Source organism: Periplaneta americana, chromosome 7, assembly GCF_040183065.1.
Source record: "Periplaneta americana isolate PAMFEO1 chromosome 7, P.americana_PAMFEO1_priV1, whole genome shotgun sequence".
NCBI classification, from domain to species: Eukaryota; Metazoa; Arthropoda; class Insecta; order Blattodea; family Blattidae; genus Periplaneta; species Periplaneta americana.
In genome coordinates, this window is record NC_091123.1 from 133,454,511 (window position 1) to 133,477,319 (window position 22,809).

General features: G+C 35.4%; 1 protein-coding gene across 9 annotated transcripts in view; it reads right to left on the reverse strand.

The window, feature by feature from the left end:
• The window catches only part of Dscam3 (Down syndrome cell adhesion molecule 3), a 2,377,722-nt gene that overhangs the window by 106,893 nt on the left and 2,248,020 nt on the right, over positions 1–22,809 (reverse strand). For all 9 annotated transcript variants that reach the window (XR_011333174.1, XR_011333173.1, XR_011333172.1 and 6 more), the window contains exons 12-13: positions 15,128–15,400; positions 2,528–2,673 (exon numbers count right to left, since the gene is read on the reverse strand). Coding sequence is in view for 6 of the 9 variants with exons in the window: in XM_069831322.1 (XP_069687423.1) it covers positions 2,528–2,673; positions 15,128–15,400 (419 nt within the window). In the remaining 3 variants the exon portion in view is untranslated. The remainder of the gene's footprint in view (positions 1–2,527; positions 2,674–15,127; positions 15,401–22,809) is intronic.

The window sequence follows — 22,809 nt, forward strand, 5'->3', positions numbered from 1 at the left end:
ACCATCTCACATGCCGCAGACGAAGTAACAAGATCAGCACCCGATGTCGTAGGTCAGAGGTCATCAGCACAGTGCACTCTCGGGCTAGTGTCTCTTACCTGCGAGTAAGAGATGCACTAGCTTGCACCCGTGGCTGCTGGTGGTTATGCTTTCTCCCTCTTCCTTCTGCACGATGGCGCATATTCCGATACACTCCTTAACCGTTACCCATTTCAGCGAGTGCTGACGACCACAGTCGTAGGTGTGGAACATTAATACTACGTGATAGGTAGGTCCCCCAGAGTTCTTCACTTTTGCGTTAGAGACCGTTAGTTGAGAAGACAAGATAGAAGCAAGAAACTTGCAAAGAAGTTGAGATAAATATTCTGCACCTGGTTGCAAGTGTTACGTGTGTGTATAAGCAGTGTATGTTAAACAATGATGTTTATGGACTTTATAAAAATAGTGTTGTTGAATGTATTGTAAAATAGTAGCTAATAATGCAATAATTTCAATTATATAAGAATAGTTTTTGCAGACTTTTCCAGTACACTGTACACTAAATACCCAAAAAATACAATTTCAATTATCTAACTTTTTGTTTTCTTGTCTGTCCCTTTTTTGTATGTTAATTAGTCGTATTAGAAGGTAGTGTAGATTACACCGTCGCTTTCATCTCACTTTTGACTGCAATACGAATTTTCACTGGAAGATGATGTGAGGAATAAAAATTTAAATGTTTTATTGTGAATTAGGTGGTTTCAGAATATATGGAGGGGGGAAATATCATGCACATAATTACATTTTTTGTCACTTAGTGCGCTGATGCATGGAGTAATAGGTTATTCTTCTCGCCACTTGGTGTGCTGCTAGATGCATGGAGTGGATGGAGTCACGGGCTCTACATGGAGTAATTAGTTATCCTTAGAAATGCAGGTGACAGTAAGATCAATTTCTACATTATAGCCTGTAGGGTTTGAAACGGGAAAGTCAATAAGTTTCGCATTCTATGATTCATCTATGATGCTTTTAAAATATTTCTTCAATTGTGTAAATAAATCAAATTCTAAAATGGGAATGAACTGTAGAGTTGCTTAAATACTGGTTTCGTTCGCTTTAAAAGACTTTATTTCATTTTGGATGTAATTATTTTGAAATGCCCCATAATTACAAGAAAAGAAATAATTTCTATTTCAAAACTACCCTTTAATAATTCCAAAGAATAAATGTAAATCCATCTTCCAAAATTTAGTATTCATGAAATTTCTATCAATAAACAAACATCCCCAATCAATCAGTAAATAGAAGTATATAAGAATAATCATACAACATCTACGAAGTGTCAATTTTCATGCAAGATAGTGAGGCCCTGTTTCTTCAACATTTGTTAAATTATAACAGTGTGTTATTCCATTTTAACTGTAAACTTAGCAGTTGAAGCATTTCTTCAACAACTGTTAGTACTAACAGGCTGTTAAAACCCATGTTAATTTAACTGCCCAATTTCATGCAGTTAAATCATTTAACTCTCTGATAGCATAGATGTATCCAATATGCCTGGTGCGTTAGATGCTGAACTTTTATATCTTGATTATTTAGAAAATGATATCCATGAATGCATAAACAGAGGGGATGATTTCTGTGATTTGATAGACCAGAAGTTCATACAAAGGTGTACAGTAGGCTATTTACTGCCAAGCCTGACTTTTCGCTTTCAACTTAGATCCGTTTGTTTGTTTATTCTCATTAATTGGTTTATATTGCGAAATTATTTCCAGCAGAAGACTTCTCTCGAACGAAGAGAAATTATTAGTCCCACGATTTCTTTTTGTTCCAGTGTTTTCCATTTCACAACAGCAATACCAACACGCCGCTTCACGCCACTGTGATACAGACGACGGAAAGAAGCAGAAATCAAACCTGAGAGAATAGAAAGACTTCTATCCTCTCTGAATCAAACAACGGAAACAAGCGAGAATCGCAATTTTCAGAGTTCAGAAAACAGAATTGGACCTATACTTGGTTATGGTTAAACTCTAGAATCTCTGGTCCTAACAGAGAGTTAACAAACAGAATGTTAAAATATGAAATGTAAAGTTGACGAAACGCAATATTTTTAACAGCAATTCATATTTTTAACTTACAGTTAATTAACGCTATGTTAGGTGCATTTTAACAAAGGTTAAAGAAACCGGGCCTGAGTGTCTAAAAGTATTTCTGGAAGCTATATGTAGTTTCTGCCTGAAATAGGGACCTTGCTTCAATAAACCGACTACTTTCTCTACTGAATGAGAAACTTTGTCTCCTGCTGAAGTACATAATACATTTCCTGTTAAATTTAAATACTGAACATGTTTTCCACACTATTGCTGCATTTGTAGCTGGTAGAGAAATAATCACTGAGTAAGGGCGATAAATTATTGAAATTTTCGAGGGGAAATAGCGTAACTTGAAAACCCGTAGTTCAGCAAATTAATTAATGCCTACTGCTAGAAATTATTAGTTCTTAAAGTACGTATCAGCATATTCCGGCGGTTGTAATACGTACTTGTAGTGAAGTGGGGAGGGGGTGGCCGTCTTTGAACCAAGTGAATTCGATAGGGAGGTCACCAGAAGAGATACTGCACGTGACCTGGGCACGACTGCCCTCCTGTAGACTGGACGGAAAGAAGAATGGCTCCATTACCGGAGGATCTGGAACACAAAACACAATGAAGATTTAATATTTTCTCGAAAAATATTAAGTAAAATATCCTCAAATTCTAATAAAGTACTGTACGTGATTTCATCAGAAAGGGGAATTATTAACTGGCATCAGTCTACCATAATTCAAATACAACGGTTGGCCATAAGTTGACTTAGCTAGTAGTAATAGGTTATATTACGACGCTTTATCAACATCTTAGATTATTTAGCGTTTGAATGAGATGAAGATGATAATGCTGGTGAAATGAGTCCGGGGTCCAGCACCGAAAGTTACCAAGCATTTGCTCATATTGGGTTGAGGGAAAAGCCGGAAAAACCTCAACCAGGTAACTTGTCCCAACCGGGAATCGAACCGGAGCCACCTGGTTTCGCGGCCAGACGTGCTAGCCGTTACATCACAGGGTGGACCTGGCTTAGCTATACAGAGTTTTTCAAAAGTGAGGCATAACTGCAATGTAAATAAATTGAGTGAAGGAAATTTGAGTGAAAATATCAGAAACGTCAAACGTTATATTTAGAAAGAAATATTTCTAAAAAAAACATAATATTTTTGCCACTGTTGTTGTGCGTTATCAATGAGATCATTTTAAAAGACAACTTATAATTTTTTTATCATTTGGAAGAGTATTCTTTTTGTATCGACATGCAACACTGTACTTAATTTATTTTATGATGGTTATGGTTGGTGTAGTAGAAATTTAATTGTCCATACATCTTGTTAATCCTTGTGTTTTGAGAGTATTCTGTTGGTGAAATAAACATAAAATGAGAGAATTAAGACCTTGATGATGATAAGATTTGGTGACGGAAGACGTACATTTTTTAACGAAATTCGTCAAAATCAGTCATCTATTCGCAGTCATTGTGTGATTTGGTTGTGTCTGTGATGTGTTCGCTGTATTGTGTTTGGAAAGATCTCCCAGTTTGTCGGATGTACTAGAAGTCGGTACAAGTATTGCATGATAATTTGTAAACACCTGTCAGATTTTGTTTGTTTGTCTTGTTTGTGTGTCGAAGTGTTTTTGTAGTGTGTTTTGTTTGACTGTATGTAAAGTTATATTTCAATTTTCTGAACAAGGATGCAATATATATATATATATATATATATCTCGTATGTTAGTGGTATGTATTTGTTGTGTTGTGTTTACGTTGTGTTTCTTTGTTTCTTGTGGACCTTGTGGTTATGTTTTGTATTTATTACTACGTTGTCTATTATATTGGGGTTGTATCCATTTTCTTGTGCTATGTATTTCATTATGTATACTTTGGTCCATTGGTATGTTTATTAGGCTTTGTACCATAAATCGGAATGCTGCATGTTTATGTTGTATGATTAGAGGTGTTGTGTATGTGTGTTACTGTAGTTGTATGTTTCCTTTAAATTTTGAACTTGTACCTACGATGCATTTGTTATCTGTTTATTTTTTATTTATAATATGACTGGATTATGAATTGTTTTAATTATTTACATAAAATTCTTACAATGAAATATTTTAATCATATTTCTATCAATTTGACTACAGTCCATGTTTCACACGTTATAATCTGGATGTATAAGGTATATACGATGAAAGGTTTATGAGTAAGTATATAAATAGTTTTAAATTATTTAGCATTTGCAATAGACAATAATAATTCATATCTGTTTTCTGTGTTCGGATATTGATTGCTTCTTTTATGTAATTCATATGGGATAGCTGAATTTCTGAACAGTTGAAGTTGTTGACCTTTGCCAAAGTGTATGTATGAACTTTCAGGTTATTATCTGTAATCAAGTGCTTGGAAAGCACTCGTTATGTCGTTTCTTTTTTTTTCTCTCTCTCTCTGTATTTAATTAGAATACAATTCCATTCAGTGCATTGGATAATTGCATAATAATTGGCCATTGAAAGAATGGAAATTAGAATCGATAATGCAATGAATATTTTTTTATAGGTTATGAGCACGTTCAGAGTTAACGTAATGTGGAAATTATGATTTTATAGGCATCTGTAGAAGTAGTGAGACTAATTAACAACGATAACAATCAAGAAAGAAATATGATACGTTTGTAAAATGGATAAATACAATTTTCATAACACTGTCCTAGGAATATCAGTTTGCACATAATTCCTCACGAAAGGGGGAAGGGTTCTATTCAGGATAGATTATCCGACAATTATGACAGATAAATCGTTCGTGGACTTAAAATACAGTTATGAGGATGTTATTTCTGCGTGCGTTAGGAAGTAGACTTTACTTGGATTAAAGAAAAAGTTTAAAGAAAAGCACAGGAAATGTACAAAATTCAAGTTCTTTGAAACACTTTGTAGGGCAAGTAGTGTCATATTATTTGGGAAGCAGTATTGTGAGATTGTTGAGTTATGATTGGAGGTGCCATATTGCGACATTAGTGCGCTATGATTGGTAGAAGGAAACTAAATGAGAAGAACACAAGAACTGCATGTAAAACTAACACAAAATTCAAAGACATCTATATCATAGTAGACATAGATAGTAATTTAATGACCACGTAGCCACTATGCAAAGTAAAATGATTACAATTTTTTAATGTAAATTTTTTTCATATAGGTGATCATGTATTTTGAAACAGCGTTGAAGAAAGGTACAAAACAGTTTCTTTTTAATATGAATATGTTATGATATGATAATTATGATATAATATCATATATGTGTGAGGGGCAGTCAAATGAAAACGGGTCAGATGCCAAGAAGTATAATAAAACATTTATTACCGGTACCTGAAAAGTAATTTCCAGAACGTTTTATATATTTATCACACTGCGAAACAAAACAATCAATTCCATTCTTGAAAAAATTTGTGAGCTGTCTACTGGATGCCAAAAACCGTACTAGACCAAAACAATATGACGTCACTGACTGATCTGTGATTGGTTGAAAGCCAATGACAAGATACGCTACAAAATAATATTGATATTAATATTTATTTGTCAGCCACTTTACAATTCATAGTTAGTGAACTTTATATTTCTGCTATTCGATCCACTATCCCTTTAATATACACCAACCACCCTTTCATGTTAATATATTAATTTGCCAAGTATATCATCATTTCTTCCTATTCTTCTGTTTTAACTGAATTGCTATCTATCCTCTTCTATTCTCTCTCATACCACAGTCTAGTATATACAGTCACGAAGTTCAATATGTAGTAAATATGCATCCATAGATAGTTGCTAACCACTAGGATCGCTAATATCGCCTCATTACAGACAATGAGAAATAGTACCGGCACAGTCTATTGTTCCTAGCACCCTCACAACTCAAACTTCGTGACTGTATATACTAGATTGTGCTTAGACTGTCTCCCTTCCATTTGTCGCTCTTCTATTTAATATTGCATATCCTTTCCTTAAAAATTTGCATTATTTATTTAGTTATATCATTTTGTTATTTTATTTATTTATTTTTTACATTCTCTATTCTCAAATCTACCTACTCTTAATCATTTTTCCATCTATTTTCTCCTAAATTATTTGTCTACATTTCCATTTTCTCTATTTTACAACACTTATATTACTTATTGTTTCCCTATTATTCTGTCCTCTATTTATTTACGTACTTATCTCTTTCTCTTCGCTTCACTTCTAAATTTCTTCTTTTATTGCCTCTTTACGTAAATGTATACTGGAGTCTATAATATTCCTACAGTTAGGCCTATAGTACCAAATCCACAAAATTGATTCATATGAAATATCTAATTCACTCAATTACAGAATAATGTAGTCCCGTAAATATTTCAATATAACTAACGTTTTTTACAAATATTATTTCAATTCAAATCAATGCACTGTAATTAACCATTATGCTAGATTAAAACAAACCTAATGTATATATACATTAATGTGCACTTGATCTTTTCTCTCTCCGACGGCGGCGTAGTGATACATTAGTATGGTTCTTGGCTTGGATTGATAGTCTATTATATAACTATTCTGACAAAGCTTCACTTTTCGCCATTCTGTATGTAAGGAAACAGAACTGTGACACAGACTGTGGATACCATTCTGAGTTTTACGTGCGTACGTAATATATGGACTTTAGCGACTCCGCTGAAGTGGGCTCAAATGTCACACTCCCCCTATTGACTCCACAGCCGTATGAAAAGTCACTTCTATGCCTCACGAGTTCTATTATCCCATACATTACGTAAAAACACAGTTTTTTACTCCACGCGCGAAAAGAGTAAGAAATGGAAAAATGATGAAAAGACTAACCAACGAATCCTGTATAAAGAAAATGTCAGTCTTTCGTGACAAGTACGGCAGTCCATAGTGTGCTGGGCTGGTTTCATGTGACCCCTTTTCTCGTATTCACCCCTATAAAAAGTTTTATGTCCTCCATATTGACCTTATGAAAACTATGTCTGTCTTAGGACTAGATTTTATCACATATTTTCTTTCAAATACAGAAAACAGCTTTAGGGAAAAGAAAGTATTTTCTAGCAGCGAAAATTACATCATCCAGGTTTATGAAGGAAAACAGATTTACGCCAATGGTCATATATTCCGTTGACTTTATTTAAATGAAATATTTTAAATTGTGTCATTGTACTAAGATCCTTATCCTTGTAGAAATTCCCATCTTTTGTTATTCTACGCAATTTTAATCTTATACATTGTACGAAGTTCCTCAGTCAGAATTTAGGAATATAAAACATTGAGCTCCTCTCGTATCAATTTTCAGTCCATTATTATTCCTAGTTTATATTAATGATTTAACCTCAAACATAAATCACTTAGTCCACACCTGTGGAGTAACGGTCAGCGCGTCTGGCTGTGAAACCAGGTGGCCCGGGTTCGAATCCCGGTTGGGGCAAGTTACCTGGTTGAGGTTTTTCCGGGGTTTTCCCTCAACCCAATACGAGCAAATGCTGGGTAACTTTCGGTGCTGGACTCCGGACTCATTTCACCGGCATTATCACCTTCATATCATTCAGACGCTAAATAACCTAGATGTTGATACAGCGTCGTAAAATAAACCAATAAAATAAAAATAAATAAATAAATCACTTATTCCAGACAATCTTATTGGAAAATGATGGAAGTGTGATTATTTCAAGTAAGCAACATGATTACTTTATAAGCACTTCTAATAAGTGTTAAAATCTAATGAATGATTGGTTTCGTCCAAATAAAATAGCACTTAATGTTCGTAAAACCTTTTTTATTTCTTTTCTCCTTGTTCTCCTAGGCGTTCTCTTGTTTTTCTTGACTTCCCATGGTCCTTGCATACCCATATTTCTCATTCTGTTGCCCTTGTTCTGCTTGAATTCTCATAGTTCTCATGTATTCTTCTTGCATTCACGTTGTTCTAATTGCCTTTCCCTTTTTTCTTGTTTTCTCCTTGTTCCACGTATATCCTCCTTGTCTCCCATTTTCTCTTTGCCTTCAGCTTGTTCTATTAGTTCCCCCTTTCCCCTTATCGTCCACACCTGCGGAGTAACGGCTGGCGCATCTAGCCGCGAAACCAGGTGGCCCGGGTTCCATTCCCGGTCGGGGCAAGTTACCTGGTTGAAGTTCTCCCGGGGTTTTCCCGCAACCCAATATAAGCAAATACTGGGTAACTTTCGGTGCTAGGCCCCGGACTCATTTCACCGGCATTATCACCTTCATCTCATTCAGATGCTAAATAACCTAAGATGTTGATAAAGCGTCGTAAAATAACCTACTAAAAATTCTCCTTGTCTCTTCTTTATTTTCTCCGTCTTCCCCTTTGTTCTGCTTGAATTCCTCTAGTTTTCTTTGTCTTCCCCTTGTTCTTCTTATCTTTCCCTCGCTCTTCTTGTCTTCCCCTTGTTCTTCATGCATCCCCTAATTCTTCTTGTATTCTCCTTTCTCGCCTTGTGTTCCCCTTGTTCTCCTGTATTCCCCTTGCTTTATCTTTGATCTCCTTGCTTTCCCCTTGTTCTCCTTGTATTCCCCTCGTTCTTATTATATTTCCCTTGTTCTCATTATATTTCCCTAGTTATCCTTACATTCCCCTTGCTCTCCTTGCATTCCCCTTTTACTGCTTGTATTTATCTTTTTCTCCTTTCATTCCGGTAATTGTTGTCTTCCCTTTTTCCTTCTTTTATTCTCCCTTCTCGCCTTCTATCCCTCTTTTTCTTCTATTTCTTCTTTTTTCATTGTGTTCCCTTTTTTTCCTTTTATTTCCCTTGTTCATATTGTCTCCATTTTGTTCTTGTAACCTCTTGCTCTCCCTGTTTTCTAATGATTCTCATTGTATATTCCTTGTTTGCCTTGTACCCTCTCGTTCTTCTTCAATTCCCCTTGTTTCCTTATTTCACATTGTTTTTAATGTCTTCCCCTTGTTCTCCTTGTATTCCCTATGCTCTCCTTGCATGCCCCTCGTTCTCTTTATATATTTTCTATGTTCTCCTTGTATTCCCCTTCTTCTCCTTGTATTCCCGTTTTCTCCTTGTATTCCTATTGTTCTCAGTATATTCCACTTGTTCTCCTTGCCTTTTCCTGGCTGGCGACACATTCCTCCCGTGTTCGTAAATAACCACTTTTATGTAAAGATATACATCAGGGTTTGCCAACTTAATACCTCTCGGGGGTGAAATTTGATTTAGGCAACTCCATCAGGGACCAGATTATGTCTTATGTTTACTTTTAACCATGCGGAAAGAAAAATATAAGTTATAATGCATATACTTTAATAAACAAAGGTCAGATGACTGGAATTACTCACCACAAAACAGTCACAGGAAAAATTCTTCCTCCTTGAGCAGAAATGAGCATATAAATCTTATAGAATATAGCTTTTATTTCTTACTTCTTGTACACAAGCTGTTTAATGATAACCAGAGACCGGAACTTTGGCAGAATGCTTTTTTAAATGTGTTAAATCTATCTTCATTTTGAAAGTAAATCTGTACAAATTATACCTTTGTGATTGAAACGTCACAGTTTTATGTTGTCCTTTTCTGCCTTTCTAAAATATAAATGCCTAATTTACAAAACAAATGCTTTTTTGCCTTCATTTGATTATTTATCTATTATTTATTAATTTATTATTAAAAATTGCCTACAGGTATATTTTAATTTATCTCTATTACCGCTACAATAACACTGACTTCACCAAATGTATATTATTGTCTTTCAGTCAGTTCATATTCTCTTTGCAAAAATGTATAACAGTAAGCATTTTAATTATCGCTTGTGTTTATTTGACAACAATGAGTGCGGTCTAACGTTATTTTTCTTTCAGTTTTCATTCTGACGTTGTTGTAGCTAGCTAAATATTATTTCCTAATCGCAACATATCAGTACAACCAAACACAAAAATGCACTTTCCAAGGCTACTGGGAAGAAGATTTCTTTGCTGCCAACAGTAATTGCAACATCGAGTGAAAATCTCGATTTTCATTCGACTTACGTAAAGCTTTTCTTGCTGCCGAAATCCCTTTGTGGAAAGTGCAAGGTTGTGGGTCTAGTGCAAGGTTTCTGTAATTGCCTTTTATTGCGTATTTTAGTTATTTATAATGCCTTTTTGCCTGCCTATTTTAGCTATTTATGATGCCTTTTTGCCTGCCTATTTTAATGATTCATAATGCCTAAACTTCCGGTCTCTGATGATAACAATTTGCTTTCTGAATAAATGGAAAACCAATGATTTAAAATCCATTTATAATTATGAGGATGACACTGGAAGAATATGTGATAACAAGAAAATGTCAAAGTAATCTATGGCAAATTCTCGGCCTCATCTCGCCAAATAAAATTTCGCTGTCACTAATTCTATCGACGCTAAATAACATAATATTAGATCAACGTCGTTAAATAGCCAATTAAAAATAAACAGCACTTGAAGATATAATAAGCACTGTAATTTTTGGTCTTCATTCAATGTAAAAAAATCCTTTACAAAATTCAAGATGTTAAGAAACAGTAAATATCTCATCCCTCGCGAGCCAGCTTTCAGGGAGCGATCACTATTATTTTGATGATGTTATAAATCCTTCTTTCTTAACTATTTCGGTCTTTTGTTACAGTTTCATCAGTTCATCGTCCTTAGAGTAGAGTTGTAGGGGGCTTATTTTGCTCTTTCTGGAACTTCAACGCAAGTCCAATGTTATTAGAGGGCAAGTTGAAGATTTAAGGGTATATGCACGTGAACGACCACAATTATTATCAGAAAATGCAGGCTCTAAATTTCTAAAATTTTATAAGAAAATGAAATTACAAGGTACCACAACAAGACTTATTAGAGCTTAAATATCTGATAAAAGTATAAAAAAGGTTACTAATAATATTTTTAAGAATTCACTTTTTACTTTAAATTAAATTTTCCAAAATTTGAAAATTTTCACACACATTATTTCATAACTCCACAACCATTAGAGATAGAATTCTGAAATTTTGTACACTGATTTAACATGAATTTATGCAAAAGGTAGACTACAATAATGCCAATTTATTTGAAAATAGAAAAATTAGGTCACAAAACATTATGTAAATTTTAATATATTTTATATACGACAAATACAAAACTGTATTAAAATAAACAACTCTAGATGTCTTAGAGTAATCTACTTTTCACAAATAAGTATTTATTACATGTAGGAAAAATATTAAAGATGTCAGAGAGACTATAACAATGTCATGGTTACCAAATGACGTAACTGCAGAATTATTTTTGTTTTTTTCATACTCTGATAAAACTGGTTTGAAAAATATTATTAGTAACCTTTTTATCCTTTTATCAGATATTTAAGTTCTAATATGTCTTGTTGTGGTACCTTGTAATTTTTGTCCAATTGAGAGTTCATTTTCTTAAAAATTTTTTAGAAATTTGGAGCCTGTATTTTCTGATAATATCTGTGGTCGTTCACGTACATATACCCTTAAAAGAGAATTCCAAAACAGTGAGAATGTATACGTCTACTGAAAAACACTGTAAACTTGTGAAGAGTCCTTGTAAAAACTGACAAGGGAAGGGTTTCGGCTCGAACAGAAATTTTTGGTTAAAAATTTGTACACAGACTTAACTCACAATGGTGATGACGATCGCAAAAGCATTCATTTGTGTAACTCTTCGTTTGGTTGGTGTTGGTCAATACATTTCTTCAAAAATGTGCATGAGGGTTCTCTATAAAATACATGAAACAGCATGGAGCAGGGCAATAATCATAACACGCAAAAGCAATATCTGAACAACCTTCTGAATCATACCCCATTGTTGAAAAATCAAATTACATTTTCTAAATCCGAGACTTGTACAGGATTCACCAGGAATACTGAAGCATAGGGCGGTATACTTGAGCAAACAACTGGTTATGAGTAACAGAGTGCATTTTCATTATAAACACTCGATTTCCCAATGTAAGTCCTGGATTCTCCGCAAGAGATTTTATGTAATCTGTTATTCTCCGAATATTTATTTTGTATTGGCTAAAGAAATACCGTAGACATCCAGAGGCTGGACATATTTAGTTGTTTTCGATGGAATGATCGTACATTCTATAGCCTTACTTTGGAATGATTCCTTTATCAAGATTGTCTCCTTGTGTGCACTCCATGAAACATACAACAGTATACACTTTTGATTACCTTCAAGATTTTCAGACAGAACATTGGAGAAAAATGTGGTCTTCACTAACGAAAGATACATTCTCCTCAGTTTAGATGTCAATGCATTTAAAATATTTAATATGTTTAGAGTTTTCCTCACTTTCCTTCCAAGAAACAGGAGACACGATGCACACGCCAACTAGATATAAATTGCTGTCTATAGACTGTTGCCCTCCCCCTGAACATGTACAGTGCCCTAAAGCCTGGTTCGCAATAAACCGGAAACGAGAATCGGAACGAAAACGAAAACGATAAAATTGTTAAAATGTATACATTTAAATGTGAGCATTCACAATTAACGAAAAGCTTGCCGGAGCCCGAGATCGGGAACGGGGAGTTGGCCAAGTTTCAACTTTGTCGTTCACGTTTCCGATCACAGTCCACTAGATTCATTCTATTGCCATCTAAAAGCTATTTTGTCGTCGTATATTTTGTAGCAAGAAGACCGTGACATAACCTATGTATTATTTTGTTCTGTGCTGTGCATCATGGAGCAAGTTCTATTTGATGAGATTCTAATATTGAAATCCTCACGTTTACGATAAGCGGCGCGCCTCGTATAAAGATGAGAAAATGAAGGAGAATACGTGACTTTCAATAGCTGCATCTTTGAACACCGATCGGAAGCGAATCATATTTCATTACTGTATTGGTTGTAGGCCTATTACACACTACATATCCACGCTTCAATTAAATAACTACTGTTGTGTTCATTTTTGTTCTATTACAAATGTTTCTTCTCTAATTATTTTACGTTATGGTAGACTTAAAATAGGTTGTGATAATAAAGATGCATGGGCATATTTATAGTACCGTACCTAATGAAATGTTTCAGTTGAAATTTCGTAGTTGGTTAACCTGTGTTTATGTTGGCTGCCTTGTACTCATGAGAGAACGTCATTGGTCAATTATACACAAATAACATCAAAATGCGTAATATCGACTTTACATATAGTTATTGACATACATATCGATATGCATAGTCGTCTACGTTCTCGGTTTATTGTGAATCAAAAATTTTCATATTCACGTCCTCTGCTTCTCGTTTTCATTCTGGTTCTCGTTCCCGGTTTATTGTGAACCAGCCTTAACAGACAAACCATACAGTACACAAACGAATGCTTTTGGGAGATTTACAGGGATGTAAAGATAGGCCTGTATACAAATTTTTGTTACGAAATTCCTGTTCGAGGCAAAACCCTTCCCTTGTGAGTGCTGTGTCAGTATAATAGTAAAAGTTACGATTTTGAAAATAAATCTCAGACTGCCCGTGGTCGGAATAAATCACGTCGCGGGCCGCCAGTTGGCCTTCGCTGATATACAGTATAGTTTAGCTATGCACGTATCCACAGGTATGCCGTAGAGCAGGGATGTCGAACAGCGCTCTCAAACTGTGAATCGATTAATACTGTTTCCTACCGTAGCTGAGCTGAAACGACAGTCAGTCAACTCGCTGTAGCAGTGTTCTGAACGCAGTGTGTTTATCAACTCTGGCGGCTGGTATGGATATGGAACGACGATTCAATAGTGAGTGGACAGATATTTATTTATCTTAAAGGACGGAAAGGCAGATTGCTTAATATGTAGAAAAGAACTTGGATACATTAGCCATCATAATATTAAAAGGCATTTTAATTCTACACGTCATGCTGAAGCTTATGGACCAGAAAAGTTATCCGGTTTCACTCGTGAAAAGGCTGCAGAAGAATTAAAATCAAGATTGAATTCAGAAAACCTTCTATCATCATCGGGTGTTAGTAGAATAAGCTTGGTTCGTGCTAGCTACAAAATTTGTGAAATTATTGCAACGGCTTCAAAGCTATTTACTAACGGAGATTTTGTGAAAGGCTGTCTCAAAGCTGTTGCAAAAGGGATATGTCTGGAATACGTTAATGATTTTAAATCTATATGTTTGTCTCGTAATATTGTTGCAGAGCGCGTATCATAAATGTGAGATAACTTGGAGGAACAACTAATAGCAAGAATACAAACTTTCACTTGTCACTCACTATAGCTGTTGATGAAAGTACCGACCGGAAAGATACGGCGCAGCTAGCTACAGTGTATTCATGTGTCGACTCGGATTTTAATGTTCATGGAGATCTTGCAGATGTCATTTCACTAAAGGATGGAACTCGAGAAGGAGATATTTTTGAATCTGTAACAAAAACTATGAACAAATTTCAAGTCACACTAAAAGCAATTAATTTTACACATCAAAACAGTTTACGTTTCTGAACTTGAAGTTGCACTGCTGCAACACATACACACAAGTTGATATTTTAAACATGATATTAAAAACATTGTTATTACGATTTACCTATTTCCGTCACTAACGAACAATATTCATGGTATGACCCAGTAGATAAAACTCTAGTATTATTATTATTATTATTATTATTATTATTATTATTATTATTATTATTACTATTATCATCATCATCATCATTCATCCTCATGTAGGCTACATTCTTTGTTTATCAGAGTTCAAGTGCAAATCTAAACTGAGTTCCTAATCAATTGGTAAGATGTATAAAAGTTATCAAAGTACCAGCCGCCGCAGTTTCGCTTTTGTTTACTATCATTAGGCCGAACTGCCTGCAACCTGTGTTCAACCGTTGCACGGTAAGGAAGGAGTGTGAAGGCTCTGCAGTTCACAGCTCGAGAGCGCTGTTCGACATTCCTGCCGTAGAGTAAAGCTATGCACCTGACGATTTGTTTAACCTCCTCTGAAATTCCAGATTTTCATAGCTGTTACTAAAACACCCTGTATATATGTACAATGTCTTGCTTGAACGTATTCCGACGCGCAGACCTGGCTTGTCGACACTTTACGTACTCACTGTTGACGGTCAGCTGGATCTCCCTGCGCGCGAGCTCGCCGCTGTTGCCGCGCACGGAGCACACGTAGCTGCCCGCGTCCACGGCGGGGTCCACGCGGCCGATGGTCAGGGAGCCGCCCTCGCCCCGCGAGCGACGCAGGTCCACCGGCAGCTCCTGGCCCCTCCGCTCCCAGCTGATCGCGCTGATCGGGTATCCAGAGTACGGGCAGTGCAGCGTCACGTCATGCCCCGCCACTGCGTGCACCGGCCCGATGGCTCGGATGTACGGCGACCCTGCGTGCAAACAGTAAAAAGATCATCTCCTCGCTCCGCCTGAAGCTTTACTTCCTTCTGGTTGGTTGTATCAATCAAAAAGTGAGACAAAGACATAGGATATAGGTATAAATAGTATTTTTTTGTTCACTGACGTTTTAGCCATTGGAAAGAGATATAGTCCGGGTTAGCTTACTTCATATCCTAAGGGTGAAACCTAACCATTTTCCCCCTATTACTACATATGCTAGTGGATTGTGTTGATTTTCTAGTTTACAGATTGAATTTTCTTTTGCCAATTTCGTTTCGAATTTCGATACTGACAAATACTACAAATGGTAGTGATTTTGTAACTAGTATGTTGGCAGCGGAGACAAAATCGACAGTATTTGTCGATACTGGAGTTCCATGAAATTGAAATTGTACTAGATTTCTGAGCCTGTTACTGGAAGCTAGTGAAATTTGAACATACTAATAATTAATTATATATATATATATATATATATATATATATATATATATATATATTATATCCCCTATATAAATCCCACAAGGGTAGCTGCCCTTCAGTAAGGGTTGTCAAAAGACATAGCATACTTACTTAATGGCTTTTAAGGAACCCGGAGGTTCATTGCCGCCCTCACATAAGCCCGCCATTGGTCCCTATCCTGAGCAAGATTAATCCAGTCTCTACCATCATATCCTACCTCCCTCAAATCCATTTTAATATTATCTTCCCATCTACGTCTCGGCCTCCCCAAAGGTCTTTTGCCCTCCGGCCTCCCAACTAACATTCTATATGCATTTCTGGATTCGCCCATACGTGCTACATGTCCTGCCCATCTCAAACGTCTGGATTTTATGGTCCTAATTATGTCAGGTGAAGTATACAATGCGTGCAGCTCTGTGTTATGTAACTTTCTCCATTCTCCTGTAACTTCATCCCTCTTAGCCCCAAATATTTTCCTAAGAACCTTATTCTCAAACACCCTTAATCTCTGTTCCTCTCTCAAAGTGAGAGTCCAAGTTTCACAACCATACAGAACAACCGGTAATATAACTGTTTTATAAATTCTAACTTTCAGATTTTTTGACTGAAGACTAGATGACAAAAGCTTCTCAACCGAATAATAACAGGCATTTCCCATATTTATTCTGCGTTTAATTTCCTCCCGAGTGTCATTTATATTTGTTACTGTTGCTCCAAGATATTTGAATTTTTCCACCTCTTCGAAGGATAAATCTCCAATTTTTATACTTCCATTTCGTACTATATTCTGGTCACGAGACATAATCATATACTTAGTCTTTTCGGGATTTACTTCCAAACCAATCGCTTTACTTGCTTCAACTACAATTTCCGCGTTTCCCCTAATCGTTTGTGGATTTTCTCCTAACATATTCACGTCATCCGCATAGACAAGAAGCTGATGTAACCCGTTCAATTCCAAACCCTCTGTGTTATCCTGAACTTTCCTAATGGCATATTATAGAGCGAAGTTAAAAAGTAAAGGTGATAGTCCATCTCCCTGCTTTAGCCCGCGGTAAATTGGAAAAGCATCAGATAGAAACTGGCCTATACGGACTCTGCTGTAAGTTTCACTAAGACACATTTTAATTAATCGAACTAGTTTCTTGGGAATACCAAATTCATTAAGAATATTATATAAAACTTCTCTCTTATACTAAAGAAATAAAATAAAAATAAACATTTGCGTTATCACTATTTACGATTTTTATTTTCAAATGGAAGCTACCCTTGGGAAAGTACTTTTATTCAATAATTATTAGTAATCAAATAGAATATAAGGAAATTTAGGTGTACAGGTGATTACGTAAAACCTGAACAGAATATTTCATTACGTCTATAGAAATAATTTTCAAAATATTTAAAAGAATTCCAAAAGACTTAAAACATTCAACTGAGAATTTTGGAATTGTTCCCCTTGCTCTGTACAATAGGCCAAATACTTCAATCTGTCCTTGAATATGATAATAATCTCTAAAGTATTGAATTGTAGGGTCATAGATGGTCTTCTTTTCTTCATGTACTGCTACAGGTATTAATATTAATACATAATAGTTATTTTATGTGTTGCGTTGTGGTTATAATTCAAGACTATATCAGGTACGTTTTCGGAGTTAGTACTAATAATTTCATGTGGTCAAACAAAATACATTTTTAGGTTACGTTTCGTGAGTCAATTGTTTAGTCAAAGCAATGAATTTCGTAATGTCAGACAAAATACTTGAAATGTTGATCCTTTCTCGTATAGTTTGCCTACGAAAACATGTTACAAATTATTGAATTATTTAAAATAACCTTCCAACAAAAAGTACGGTAAGTAAATAAGTCATTTAGTACGAAGGATCGTGTGATATCTGGTAACAGTTGGCAACACTGACAAGACGCCAACATTTGCTGTTTGGGAACTGTTCTTATGTGACCCTCACTATATAGTATCTATCCAGGTTGGAGCCACTGAAGCGTACTGGCACACGACAGAAGAAAGCAAGTTCAGTTTCATCACGAAGAAGAAAAAGAAGATGCTACTTAGTAATTCTTCGCTTACGAGTTGAAATTAAGTTTTGTGTTTGAATTAGTTAAGGGCTCTGGGAAGTGTTTGCTTGCTTTTTTATGTTAACATACAAGAATTTCAAAATTAACCATCTTCAATAGGTTTTGAGCTAGAATCATGAACATTTTACCATTTATTCATCAGAATTTTGTTATTAAATAAGTCGACAGTTAAAAATGTAGCATAATAATTATTATCATAGCTCTCACCGCTAATTAATTCATGGTACGAAAAATGATAGTAGAACATGTCATATCGATTCACATAGGTAGATTTTTTTATATAACGTATAATATTAAACACGAATCAAGCTTGTTCTAATTTTTTGTTCTGTTTTTCTAAACCTTACTTGTCATTTAGAGGTCATAGGTTTTGTAAGTTATTTATCTCATATCATTTAAAAAAAAATGTTAATTTACGTAATCTAGTTTAATGGATTTTTACATTGAATTGAATTGAAAAAAGAGGGGAAATGGGAGGAGAAATTTAAGAGGTACGCGAAAACGCGTCCTTGAAAAGGGAGCTCCAAGCCTATTGGCCACTTGTCTCACTCTGGACTTCACTGCTCCACTTAAGGAGCTCTAGAAATGAAATGAAATGAAATGAAATGAAAGAGAGGGAAATTGGAGGAGAAACTTTAAAGGTACGCAAAAAAATGTCCTTGCAAGGGAGATGGGATTGTGAAAAACTGAATATTTGAGCTCCAAGCCCGTTGACCACTTGTCTCACTTCGGGTTTCGCTGCTCCACTGAAGGAGCTCTAGAGAATTTTGAAAGGGGAAAACTGAAAATGGACGTAACCTATTAGCTACAACATACGGGGGAGGGTTGGAAGCAGCAGGATCGGAAGAAGAAACGCCGGAAGGTGTAAGTTTGCACATTGAAAGTTACTAAAGAAATGAAATGAAGGAACAGCTGCCTGTATTTATTTTATTTTTAAGTGAATAACCAAATTTGTTGAACCTTTTGAACCTCCCATTAACTCCTCCATACAATCCATATGTGTAGAAAAAAACCTTCTATGTTCAATTTTTTCTGAGTAATGTGTATCTGAAGTTAAAAACTCACAATTTACGAGGAATGGCAAAGTGTCTACTAGAGATGAACAACGATCGAGAAAACGAGACTAACAGCGCCCGCAAAGCCGAAAACCCGCACGACAATGTTGTATTACGCCGCGTCCTTGACGTAAAGACTGGTTGTGAGTCTTCCGAGACTCGATATTGATCAACTCCCGAAGCCCCGAAGTCAGTTGTATATACCTGACTGAATTTTTATCTACTTTGGCAACTGTTATATATGTATAAACAATCAAGTAGCCTATTTGAAACATCTCTACCTTTCAGTGTGTAACAATCCGTTCCTCAGTCTTTATTTAATTACTAGGCCCTTATTAAAAGGCTAGGAATTTTCTTTTCATATCTTTAAGATCAAAAGTGCAATCTCAAGTAAAAAGATATTAATGTTATGTTTTATGTTTCTTAGAAATGCAAATTTATTTGAGAATTGTTTTTTTTTTATTTATACTCTGTATAACCATAGGTAATATATAATAGAACCAGAACAGTTTGATAACTAAGATAATGTTCTGTTTTGTCTTTTTGTCTCATTCAACATTTATGTTATTTATTTAATGATGTATGTTATTCAAAGCTACGAAATCTTTCCACGCCGACCAAATGCTATTTCGAGAATGACGAGCGAGACTCGAAGCGCAGCGAGAATGACGATCCGAGACTCGAAAGACAAATGCAACGAACACAGAGAGCGAGAGCGGCAGTTAGTTTTGTTCACCTCTAGTGTCTACCATAGTATCACTTTTAAAATCTGATTTTAAAATATTTAAATGTCCAAAATTAATGTAAAATAATACATATGTGTTAAGCAAAGATATATCTGCTGCAATTTTAAAGGAAAAATAAAAATTAAATTTTTTGACCCTAATCATTTCCCATTGTCCTTGAAGTGTAAACCAGTTTTTACTATGTGGCATTCTTGGGAGTTGTATGTAGAAATATTCGTAATGTTAATGAAAATAAGAGTTGTGTGTCACCAATTGGACGCTATAGATCCATACATACACCGTCAGGTAAAATCACTCAAAATGTGTATAAATATTTTAAGGAGTGAGGAGGACAATGTCATGGCCCATTTGCAACACACTGCGACAGTAATCCTGCGGTACGTGAATATAAAAAATAAATTTACATATTAAATTTTAAATTAAGATAACATTTATTTATTAAAATGATTTTTAAGAGGTTTGAATAAAACGTATTGAATGACACACAAGAGTAAACAGATTTCATGCACTTGTAAAAACTATTATTTCGGTTTGTGCCTCGGGCGCTGAATGTTCCACCCGTGAATAAAATCATACTTTATTCTCCTGTAGTTATACTGGTCAACAATGATTCTATTAAATGTAAAATTTCTGCTCTTTCTTATGTAGGCCTAATGTCATCTGCTCATTCCAAAAATGAAGTCAGAATTTTTCTATCACCCACCATTCTTTTATAATTTTAGAAAAATATATTTATTTTTATTGCTATATACAGTCCTTAACATGCTAATGGGAAGAAAGTATTTCAAATATTTCATTTTATTGCTTTAATTATTTATTTATTTTGCTAATAATTGTAACAAAATATAATATAAGCAGAAAAACTTTAGGTCGCCCCTGAAAGAGTAGAACGCGTGCTCAGGGGGGGGGGGATTGACCTATAACTTTAGATTACAAGTTTCATGCCATGCTTTCTTTTTCCTAATTTGAAGTGTAGTAAAAGTACCTTATCAAGTGAAACATATCTCGAAATACTGTGTAAATTACAAACAATTTTTGTTACGTTTGTGGTTAATTAACTTTGAAAGCACAGGTGAATTTTAATACACTAGCTAAAAGAGCTTATGAATGTTATTTTATTGAACTGGGTCCTATATAATTCTATTGGACTAACTTGTTGGCTAAAATGATCCCGTCATATGCCTTTTCCAGTTCCAATGATATGCCGGGAACCTAAGGATCATTCAACAGACTGTTATATTCTAGGAAACACAGATCAGAAGATTACAGAGAACTTGTCAGCGAGCTGATTCAGAACTATAACGTGATGAGGTGTCATGTGTCTCTCAAAATAACTTCTTGGATTCTCTTACTTAATTTTTTTTTCCTGGGGAACGTTTTCATCAGGATTTTTCTGAAATGAAAAGGCGCTGCCAGGAAAAATGGAGCCCAAATATTCTGTCAGACTACTGCTGGACAGTCAAAATACATGTTTCTCAAGCGAAGTGTAGCCTAAAATCTATTTCACACACATTTTAGGTAAATAAATATGACGATTTTATGTAAAATGTTAGAAGATATCAATACTAGAAAAGTCTGAAGTATATTTTATATAATTGCTAAAAACATCCTGGTGATAGAAACTTTTTGAAAACAGATCTGAAACCAGCACGAAAAATTCTATAAGAATCACCCATTATTTATATTTTAACAAAAATATTTTTAATTTTGTTGACCAGTGTTATTATTATTATGCCTATTAAATTTTTAGAATAAATGTCATAAGAATTAGTCATACTCAACGAGATGTAGGCCATGAGGGAATCGTCCCACTGTTTGAGAAACCCAAGTGTGAACCCGGTAATTCGTGACTAATATATGCACGGATATCCGTTTCATTTCCCTTCTTAGCGATATCAAAGTTTCCGTATCGACTGTATCTGTTACGCGTGCTCATTCTTCTCGTTTACGTGCAAACGAATTTCCGGTCTCCAAGCAGCTCTTTCGCGTGCATAATATGCAACGTATTATGTTGTTAGATATTAAAAAAGGCTTTAATCTGTAACACTTGTAGACAAACTTGTAATGAGTCCTCTATGATGGTAGGCCTGTGCTAGTGTCGTGCAATGTTCGAACATGAGAGGTAATATCAAGATACTACGAACTTCGCCCTACTCCTTAGGCATCCCAGCAGTACGTGGAAATGAAGCATGTAAACTAAAATAAGCGAATCTATTGCAACCGATCGGAAGCCTTATGTTCGGTTCAAGTTTGCAGAGTCTCTGTAGAACCGAAGCTCCTTTTGCGTTTGTTCAATCTTTCCCCTTCCGTTCATATGTTCGGTGCCTTTCTCCTTAGCTTCTCCTCTGCCTGCACTTTCATGCTTTAGCAGCATAAGAATGTCAGAAACATTATTTGCGAAATTACGCATAATAATGAATATAAATAATTTTTGTTGTTATTAATATCACTAAACATTCATAAAAATATACGCATAAATAAATTAAACGAAATATATTAAAACAAAGCATATGTTCATAGTAACGGCTAGTATTATGCAATGTTCAAACGTGAGGGAGAAAACCAAGACATTACAAGCTTCTCTCTTACTTACTTACAAATGGCTTTTAAGGAACCCGGAGGTTCATTGCCGCCCTCACATAAGTCCACCATTGGTCCCTATCCTGAGCAAGATTAATCCAGTCTCTATCATCATATCCCACCTCCCTCAAATCCATTTTAATATTATCCTCCCATCTACGTCTCGGCCTCCCCAAAGGTCTTTTTCCCTCCGGCCTCCCAACTAACACTCCATATGCATTTCTGGATTCGCACATATGTGCTACATGTCCTGCCCATCTCAAACGTCTGGATTTAATGTTCCTAATTAGGTCAGGGGAAGAATACAATGCGTGCAGTTCTGCGTTATGCAACTTTTTCCATTTTCCTGCGACTACATCCCTCTTAGCGCCAAATATTTTCCTAAGCACCTTATTCTCAAACACCCTTAACCTATGTTCCTCTCTCAAAGTGAGAGTCCAAGTTTCACAACCATAAAACACAACCGGT